Raw genomic sequence first — 10,350 nt, forward strand, 5'->3', positions numbered from 1 at the left:
TCTGAAAAAATCCAAAAAATTGATTCTTGAAGCAAGAAAAAGCAGCAAAAAGCAATAAAAGAAAATGCAATTGCAAAAAAAAAGAGCAAAAAGAAAAATAAAAAAAGCAAGTAGCTCTTTAAACCAAAAGTCAAGAGCAAAGATTCAAGGCTTTAAGCATCAATGGTTAGGAGGGCCTAAAAGAATAAAAATCTTGGCCTGGACAACTCAAATGAGCTGTCTCCCTAGCTATATGCTTGTGGTGTGAAGGTGTCAAGTGAAAAGCTTGAGACTGAGGAGTTAAAGTCGTGATCCAAATCAAAAGAGTGTGCTTAAGAACCTTGGACACCTCTGGTTGGGAATTCTAGCAAAGCTGAGTCAGAATCCGAAAGGGTTCACCCAGTTAAGTGTCTGTGGCATTTATGTATCCGGTGGTAATATTGGAAAACAAAGTGCTTAGGGCCATGGCCAAGACTCTAAAGAAACTGTGTTCAAGAATAAAAAAGAACTAAAGTAGGAGAGTCAATAATATCAACTGGATTCTAAGTTCCTAAAGATGCCAACTATTCTGAGCTTCAATGGAAGGTGAGATGCCAAAACTATTCAAAAGCAAAAAGCTACTAGTCCCTCTCATCTAATTGAAACTGAGCTTCATTGAAAACTCTGAGATTTATGGTAGTCTTTTCTTCTTTTTATCCTACTTTGTTTTTGGTTGCTTGGGGACAAGCGGCAGTTTAAGTTTGGTGTTCTGATGAGCGGATATTTTATAGGCTTTTTGGCATTATTTTCATATTGTTTTTATTATGTTTTATTTAAGTTTTATTCTATTTTCATAGATTTTAGTGCAAAATTTACATTTTTGGATTCTACTTTGATTTTGTGTCTTTTATGGTGATTTCTTGTATTTTCTGGTTGAAATTGAGGAGCTTGAGCAAAAGTCTGATTCAGAGATAGAGAAAGCACTACAGATGCTGTCAGGATCTGACTTCTATGCACTCGAAAGAGCTTTTCTACAGCTAAAGAAGTCTGAATGGCACTCTTAACGGCTTTGGAAAGCTAACATCCAGGGCTTTCCAGAAATATGTAATGGTCCATAGTTTGCTTTAGAAATAAACGACCAAAACCTGCGTTCAACGCCAGCCACCTGCCCTATTCCAGGCGTTCAACGGCCACAAGTGGGTGGCTGGCATCCAACGCCCGTAAAGGGGTCCTTAGCCAGCATTCAATGCCCCTAAGGGACCCTAGCTCATGGGAGACACTCAAGCTCAGCCCAAACACTCACTAAGTGGGCCCCAGAAGTGGATTTTTGCACTATCAACGTAGTTTATCTTATTTCTGTAATCATTAGTTATTAGATTAGTATATATAGGATAAGATCACCCTTGTTTAGGATCTTCGACCAGATTCTTGCCCACTTTCACGTTTATCATTGTATTTTCTATCAGCATGAGTCACTAAACCTCCTAGGTTAAGGTTAGGAGCTCTGCTTAGTTTCATGGATTAATAAAAGTACTACTGTTCTATTCAATTCGTGTATGACTCTATTCTAAGATGTATCTTTGTTCTTCAACCTCAAATGCATAGATCTATCGCGGATTGAAATTGATTGGATCCCAATTCCTTGGTAATCCAATCTCTCTAATCACAATCAATCTTGCCAATTCCTTGATCTAATTGTCATGAGAAGAGTTAGATCACATTTCTCTCATCCATAAGCCACACTAACTCTCAAGAACTCAATTCCTCCCGAATAGTGTTGATCAAGAGAGTAGTGAAGGATAGAGCTCCAATTCTAATGCAAGTGATTCCCCTTCCGAGGCTCACACAAGCATTCATTGAATTAAATTCCCTTCTGGAGAAAATAATTCACAATCAAAACAGAAGATACCCAATAGCTACACAATTGAATTGAGAAGAAGAAGAATTTTATTGATTCATTAGAATTACAATAGAGCTCCTCCCCCTAATGAAATTGGGGTTTAGTTCATCATTTCTCTAGCACAAAACAGAAGAAAATGAAAATGCAGAAGACGAAGAACAGAAAGAAAAATAAATTCAGATCTCAAAAACTCTAAAACTCTAATGGACTCAAAAAGAAGAACTCCCTAATGAAATTAAATCTTTCTCTATTTATACACTTTCCAATGTAGTCATCAAGTACTTAGAGTGGGCTTTATTTTTTTGCTTTTGATGAAGTGGGTCAGAAAAGGTACTTTGATGCAGCTCCAGGGTAATGTAGCGTTCTCAAAGAGAGCGCAATGCTCATTCACCGACGCATAGGCGGCGCGTCCTTGGCGTTTTTGCATATCGACGCATATGCGTACCATACGCGTGCGCGTCGTCACTATCTCCAGCCTCACCCATGCTTGTGCGTATCATGCATGCGTGCGCGTCCTTGTTAGCATTCTTTAAATGAGAGCTACATTCGCGCCATGAGCACTCCCCACGCTACACGTCCTTTGCGCGTGCACGTGGATGGCAAATAGTCAACTCCCTGATTCCGCGCCATACACGCGTTTGCGTGCTTCTTCCCAGATGCCCCATCCACGCATGTGCGTCATGTACGCATGCGTGTCGGTGGCAAATCTTCAACCCAAAATTTGTCATTGTCACAGGCACTCGTTCAAAGTGACGTAGCACTCTTTTGTAAACGAGCGCTGGTCACACCCATGCGTATGCGTCCTGCACGCGTACGCGTAGGTCTTCCAAACTTCTTGTACTATGTGTAAGCGTCCTGTACACGTGCGCGTCGGTAGAGAGCGTAGCGTTCTTCAATTGAGCATAGCATTCTTCTGCACTGCTTATTTCCTTCATCTTTTCATCTGTCATCAATCAAACATACAATAAAAGTCTCACCAAAATCATAAGGTTTTGCATCATTCATAATAATCACATAATTCTTTCATAAATCTCATGATAATGCATAAAATCAACAATATTTGATTGAGTCAAGATACACATGGAATTCCACTATAATCACTTACTTATTATGCAAGAAAGGGCATAAAACCCAATAAAAACAAGTAAAAATGCTAGTAAAACTAGCATAAGATGACTTGTCATCACAACACCAAACTTAAATCTTGCTTGTCCCCAAGCAAGCAATAAAGCATGAGAAAAAGCAATGAAAACAGATAAGCATATATGTCCTTATTAGCAAGTAATTGAATTTGTTTCATGGGGTTTTATGCAGACATAATGCAGCTCAATTATTATCAACTTCCAGATGTGAAATGTCTCTCTCAATGCTAACTAGAGTTACTGATGTGAACCTTATTGTTTATTGATCCTTGTTAGATTTTTCTTTTCTTCATTTTGCTTCAGAAACTTATTTTTCAATTGTTGCTCAGTGTCATGTGCTGTAGCAGCTTTTTAGCTCAATTTTTCATTCAACACACATTCACTACAGACACTTGGCTCACAATTCTTCTTAAGAACATTGGTGCCCAGCACCTCTTTGGGTTACTAAATGTCTTGCAATTAGGTTGCTCTTGATAATGGACTTTTGGTTGATAATTCCGGGTTAGTTAACCTAAGTTACCAAGTGTTGAAACACCCCTTAGAACCTAATCATCCAAGCAGATCCTAGTGCAAAGACACCACAAGCATATGTCTTAAGGTTTAAGCTATTGGTGTCTAGCTTTTATTCTTTGTTTCTTTCATTTGTTTGTTGCCAATTCTAGGCTTTTCTTTCATTCCTTCTTACTTTTTCTACTCTTCCAAGGATAATTATTTATTAAAGATTCACAACAGCACTTAAGTTTATACTAAGAAGAGACATTCTATCCTACAGCTTTATTCTTGAACTTGCTAATCTAGTCAAGCACATACTACCACTGATCTTTAATCTAGTTCCTACCACATTGGACTTTTACTTTATGTTTTAAACACTTTTTTCTTTTATTTATACAGAGGCGCACAAGACATATCATTTAAGTAAATGAAGATGAAACAGATACTTATACTAGAATACTTAGCAGATATCAGAATTTGCACTAATTAGACTAATCAGCAAGGTACATAGAGACTTCCAATTTAAAATATTTCAAAGCAAAAGGAATTAAGTGACAATACAACCTCTTGGGAGTATCTTCTAGCTTTCCTTTTGTCATCATCATCTATAACTTTTGTATTTCTTTTGGTGATGATGATGTATGATTCATTCAAGAGGCTGAATGCCTTTCCTGCATAATCATTGGAAGTTGCTTATTCTCCAAGCACTTAAGAAAATGGTTAGCATGCATGAATTGTTGTATGTTCTTAAACTTACCTTGGTGTGGAAACACCAAACTTAGTCCCTTGCTACTGTCCATAGTAAGATTAATCATATGCATGAAACTTTGTGCTTATATTAATTAAACCAGTAAAAAAAATCAAGCAACTATCAAGAGATTTCCCTGATTGCATTGGAATTCATGACTCGTGATGTTCTTCAAAGGGTTATAGTGTCTTTCCATCAAATCTAGGTGGAACACCAAACTTAAATTCACACATTCACCCTTTTTACATTCCTTTTGGTGTGCAACACCAAACTTAATTCCTTACAATATAGGGAAATTCTTGAATTTTTATTGAAGCATCTAGGAAAAGAAAACTACCTCTAGTTGGGTTGCCTCCCAACAAGTGCTTCTTTATCGTCATTAGCTTGATGTCCTCCTTGTTTAGCTCAGTTCATGGATGCTCTCCTCTTTGTTCCAAGGGCCTCCCAAGTAATGCTTTGCTCTGTGACCATTTGCTGTGAATGTGTCTTTTGTAGCTTCATTCAGAAGTTCAAGGCTTCCATAAGGGAGAACCTTTGTCACCAAGTAGGGGCCAGTCCATTTGGACTTGAGTTTGCCAGGAAAAACCTTGAGCCTGGAGTTATACAAGAGCACTTGTTGTCCGGGTTTGAACTCCCTTTTTGAGATTCTCTTGTCATGCCATCTTTTAGCCTTCTCCTTGTATATCTTAGCATTCTCATAAGCTTCCAATCTGAACTCATCCAACTCATTGAGTTGCAATAGCCTCTTTGACGTGGCAGAAATTGGCGAGTTAAGAAATTGTTATAAGAGATACGTTGCAAGTACAGTTCTTAACCAACCAAAAATTTGTTTATCAATTTAGAAGGGTCGTCACAAAATTAAAATTAAAATACTGGGAGTATGAATCCCAGGTTGTCTCCCAACGAGTTGCAGAAAGATGTGCTAATTTATTAATCAGATATTTTCAAAAATGGTTTGAGTTGATAAACAGGAAATTAAATTAGAGAATTTATATAAATTAAATAAAAACCTTGACTGGGAGTAGATTAGTTTAAAGCCCTATTCTTGTTGGAGTACTCTCAAGATTAATTGATAATTAAAGGTTGTTCTGCTTAGTTATCCCTTACTAGATAGAGGAAAGTCAAGCAAGTTGGAAAGTTATTTCTATTCACAAGTTCCAATCCTTTCCCTTGGAAAGGATTAGTGTCAGTGACTAGAAGACAATCCAACAATAAACCCAATTACAATTTTTCTCTTGAGCATTCCAACTCAAGGTCCTCCTTTAAATCAACTCCCAATCAAGTTATGGAACTACTCGCTCATTATGAATGTAAACTCCATAACATAAGAAAGGGAAATAAAGAAAGACATGATAAATAATAATTAAAAGATCAATTAAAAATAAAAACGATTCTTGTATTAATAAATTCTAAAAATAATCCAATAGTGATTCTGAATATATAAAGACATGGAAGAGTAAGAGACAAGTAAGGAAACAAACTAGAATGATGAAGTCTTGACGGAGGTAATAACTCTTCTCAATGTCCCAATCCAAAAAGCAATAAAATCAAATCCTAAGAACTATGAATGTGTGGAGAGAAAACCTAGAGGAGAGGTAAAATCAGATCTAAAACTAAAACTATGCTGAATGAATATTCTCTCCATGGTCTCTGCATGTTCCCTGGCTCTAATCTGCTTTTATGGGCCGAAAATTGGGTCAAAACAGGGCCCAAAATCGCCCCCAGCGAATTCTGTAGATTCTGCAGATCGTGCATGTCACGCGATCGCGTCATCCAGGCGTTTGCATCATCCAGCATTTTGCGTTGCCACGCATGCGCATTGTCCACGCCTTCACGTCACTGCTGCAGTTTCCAATCCGCGCGGTCACGTGATCCATGCGTCCGCGTCACTGTAATTTCTTCTATATCGCGCGGTCGCGTGAGCCATGCGTCCGGGTCACTGCTCGCTGGTTATCTCCTTAATTTCTTGTGTTCCTTCCATTTTTGCAAGCTTCCTTTCTAATCTCCAAGTCATTCATGCCCTATAAACCCTGAAACACTTAACACACAAATCACGGCATCGAATAGAATAAAGGAGAATTAAAATACAAAATTAAAAGTCTCTAGGAAGCAAGTTTTCAACCATAAAGTATTTTTAGGAAGGAATTATAAATGCATGCTTATTTAATGAATAAGTGGGTAAAGATTTGATAAAACCACACAATTTAACACAATATAAACCATAAAATAATGGTTTATCACTCTTCTCTCCTGCTGCTTGAGAATCAAGGTTGAGGAGCTTATTAGCCCAGAAAGCTTTATGTTCGAGCTCCACAGGAAAGTGACAGGATTTGCCATACAATAACTGGAAAGAGGACTTCCCAATAGGAGTTTTAAATGCTGTCATGTATGCCCAGAGAGCATCTGCTAGCTTTCTGGCTCAATCCTTTCTTGTGGTTCCCACTGTTTTTTCCAAAATCATCTTCAGCTCTCTATTAGCAAGCTCAGCTTGGCCATTGGTCTGGGGGTGATAAGGTATAGCCACCTTATGAATCACCCCATATTTGTGGAGCAATTTTTCCATCTGTCTATTACAAAAATGGCTACCACCATCACTAATGAGACCCTTAGGTATCCCATATCTGGTGAAAATGTGTCTCTTGAGAAATTAAAGAACAATTGGTGCATCACATGTAGTTGTTGCCATGGCCTCTACCCAGTTGGAGACATATTCCACTGCTACCAGAATGTTCTTGAAGGAGTAGGATGGAGGGAAAAGGCCCCATGAAATCTATACCATAGAGATCAAACAGTTCCACTTCTAAAATGAAGTTTTGAGGCATTTCATTCCTCTTTGTTAGTCCTCCAGTCCTTTGGCATTCATTGCATTGGTGCACAAATTCTCTGGCATCTTTGAATATGGTTGGCCAATAAAATCCACTTTGAAGCACTTTAGCAGCTGTCCTCTCTGGTCCAAAGTGTCCAGCATAAGCTGAACTGTGACAATGCCACAGTATATCTCTGATTTTATTTTCAGGAACACACTTTCTAACCATTCCATCTGGACACCTCCTGAACAAGAATGGCTCGTCCCACAAGAATTTTCTGGCTTCATTGAGCAGCTTCTTCACTTGTTGCTTGGTGAATTCTTGGGGAATCTTCCTTCCAACTTTGTAGTTTGCAATATCAGCAAACCAAGGGGCTTGTTGAATTTTCAAGAGGCGTTTATCTGGAAAGATTTCATTCACTGGTTGGGATGCTTCTTGATTCGTCCCTTGTGGTAGCCTTGATAAGTGATCAGCAACTTGATTTTTACTCCCTTTTCTGTCCCTTATCTCAATATCAAACTCTTGCAGGAGCAATATCCATCTAGAGTCTTGGTTTGGCATCCTATTTTGACATCAAATACTTAAGGGCAGCATGATCAGTATAAACCACAATTTTTGATCCAATCAAGTAAGGTCTAAACTTATCAAATGCATAAACAACAGCCAATAATTTTTTCTCTGTTGTGGTGTAATTTTTTGTGCTTCATTCAATACTTTGCTTGCATAGTAAATGACATGATGCAGCTTGTCTTTCTTTTGTCCCAATACAACACCAATTGCAACATCACTTGCATTACACACGAGTTCAAAAGGAAGTTCTCAATTTGAGGGTGTGATGATTGGTGCTGTAGTGAGTTTATTTTTTAAAGTTTCAAAGGCATGCTTACAGCTTTCATCAAAGACAAAAGGATTATCAATCACCAGTAAATTGCTTAATGGTTTAGCTATTTTTGAAAAGTCCTTGATGAATCTTATATAAAAACCAGCATGCCCCAAGAAACTTCTTACTGCTTTTACATTAACTGTCACAGGAAGCTTTTCTATGATTTCTATCTTTACTTTGTCAACTTCTATACCCTTGTTTGAAACCTTATGCCCAAGAACAATTCCCTCAGGTACCATGAAGTGGTATTTTTCCCAATTTAAAACCAAATTCGTTTCTTGGCATCTTTTCAAAACAAGGGTTAAATGATGCAGACAAGTATCAAAAGAGTTACCAAAGATAGAAAAATCATCCATAAAGACCTCTAAAAATTTTTCTACCATGTCAGAGAAGATGGAGAGCATACACCTTTGAAAGGTTGCTGGGGCATTGCATAGTCCAAAGGGCATCCTCCTATAGGCAAAGACTCCAAATGGACATGTGAAGGAAGTTTTTTCTTGGTCCTTGGGGTCTACTACTATTTGATTGTACCCAAAATATCCATCTAGGAATCAGTAGTAAGCATGGCCAGCCAATCTCTCTAGCATCTGATCAATAAAGGGGAGAGGAAAGTGATCTTTTCTTGTAGCATCATTCAGCATTCTATAATCAATACACATCCTCTATCCTGTCACTGTCCTTGTGGGAATGAGTTCATTCTTCTAATTGAAGATGACAGTTATGCCACCTTTCTTTGGCACTACTTGAACTGGACTCACCCAAGGGCTGTCAGAGATTGGATATATAATTCCAGCATTCCACAACTTCATCACCTCTTTTTGAACCACTTTCTTTATGGTTGGATTAAGCTTTCTTTGAGGTTGCACCACTGGTCTTGAGTCCTCTTGTAGCAGGATCTTGTGCATGCAAATGGCAGGACTTATACCCTTGATGTCATCAATTATCCATCCTAGAGCTGTCTTGTAAATTTTTAGCACTTCAATCAGCTTTTCTTTATTTTTCCACGCTTAAGGATGAGTTGATGATTACTGGCAGGGTCTTTTCTCCTCCAAGAAATGCATACTTGAAATGAGAAGGGAGTGGCTTCAATTCTTGCTTTGATACCTCCTCTGTCTTGCCTTCAAGGGAGATTTCATTAGCTTGTTCCTCTGTGACATCTTGATCAACTTCATTCCTTCTTCTTGTTCTTCCTGCCTGTTGGTTTCAAACTCCTCTTCCACCAAGTCTTCCACCATTTCCACTCTCATATGCTTTTCTTTCTCAGGGAGTATTGCATGGCTTTAAAGACATTGATGATCATTTTCTCATCATGCACCCTGAGGATCATTTCACCCTTCTCTACATCAATAATAGCCCTTACTGTGGCTAAGAAAGGTCGCCCCAAGATAATTGAGTTGTGTCCCTATTCTTCCATGTCTAAGATGATAAAATCAGCAGGGAAGATGAATTTTCCAACCTTCACCAACAAGTTTTCTACAACTCCATTAGGTATCTTGAGTGATCTATCAGCCATTTGGAGTGACATCCTAGTAGGCTTAACTTCTTCTATTGCAAGCTTTTTCATTAGTGAGAGAGGCATCAAATTGATGCTGGCACCTAAATCACAGAGAGCTTTTTCCAATGTCATGTTGCCTATGGTGCATGATAGGATGAAGCTTCCTGGGTCTTTGAGTTTTGGTGGAAGACCTCTTTGGATTACAGCACTACACTCTTGGGTTAGGATCACTGTCTCCTTTTCATTCCAGCTTCTCTTCTTGTTGATGAGTTCCTTTAAAAATTTTGCATAAAAGGGCATTTTCTCCAATGCTTTAGCAAGGGGAAGATTTATTTCCAGCTTCTTGAAAACCTCTAGGAGCTTGGGAAATTGCTGATCCTTGAGTTCTCTTTGCAACCTTTGAGGGTATGGTAGAGGAGGGATGTAAGGCTTCACTTCCTTCCTTTTTTCTTGTGGATACTCTTCCATGACTTGTTTTCCCTTCATTGAGGCTTGTGGCTCTTCCTCCTTCTTCTTGGACTTATCTTGATCCTTCTCTTCAGCTGCTACTTCATTCTTGCTGTCAACCTTTTCCTTTTCTAATGTCCTTCCACTCCTTAATTAGATTGCTTTGCATTCTTCTTTGGGATTTGGAATCGTATCACTTGGAAGTGCATTGGTTGGTCTTTCAGCTGGCTATTTGGATAATTGCCCAATTTGTCTTTCTAGATTTCTCAGTGAGGCTTCATGGTTCTTATTGGCCAATTCTTGATGCTTTATCATATTCTCCATCATTATCTCCAAGTTGGAGATTCTTTGAGATTCTTGGTGGGTCGTTGCTGAGTGTGAGATGTAGATGGTAAATGATAGTTATTGTGGTTAGCTGTTGGGTTAGTTGATGACTAAAATTCACACCCCATTAAAAATTGGTGAATTAGTTCTTTTG

At 38.4% G+C, this 10,350-nt stretch overlaps 1 protein-coding gene across 1 annotated transcript; it reads right to left on the reverse strand.

Annotated features, from left to right (window-relative positions):
* Positions 1 to 9,332: 9,332 nt before the first annotated feature.
* LOC148567694 (uncharacterized) lies at positions 9,333 to 9,911 on the reverse strand. The gene has a single exon (XM_088484598.1). The coding sequence runs from the start codon at positions 9,909 to 9,911 to the stop codon at positions 9,333 to 9,335; it is 579 nt and encodes a 192-aa protein (XP_088340724.1).
* Positions 9,912 to 10,350: the final 439 nt, after the last annotated feature.

Source organism: Arachis ipaensis, chromosome B4, assembly GCF_059453495.1.
Source record: "Arachis ipaensis isolate K30076 ecotype BB chromosome B4, ASM5945349v1, whole genome shotgun sequence".
Classification (NCBI taxonomy): domain Eukaryota; kingdom Viridiplantae; phylum Streptophyta; class Magnoliopsida; order Fabales; family Fabaceae; genus Arachis; species Arachis ipaensis.

Excerpts from the sequence above, each read along its gene's own strand:
- LOC148567694 (XM_088484598.1), bottom strand. The coding sequence starts at position 9,911 with ATGAAGGGAAAACAAGTCATGGAAGAGTATCCACAAGAAAAAAGGAAG.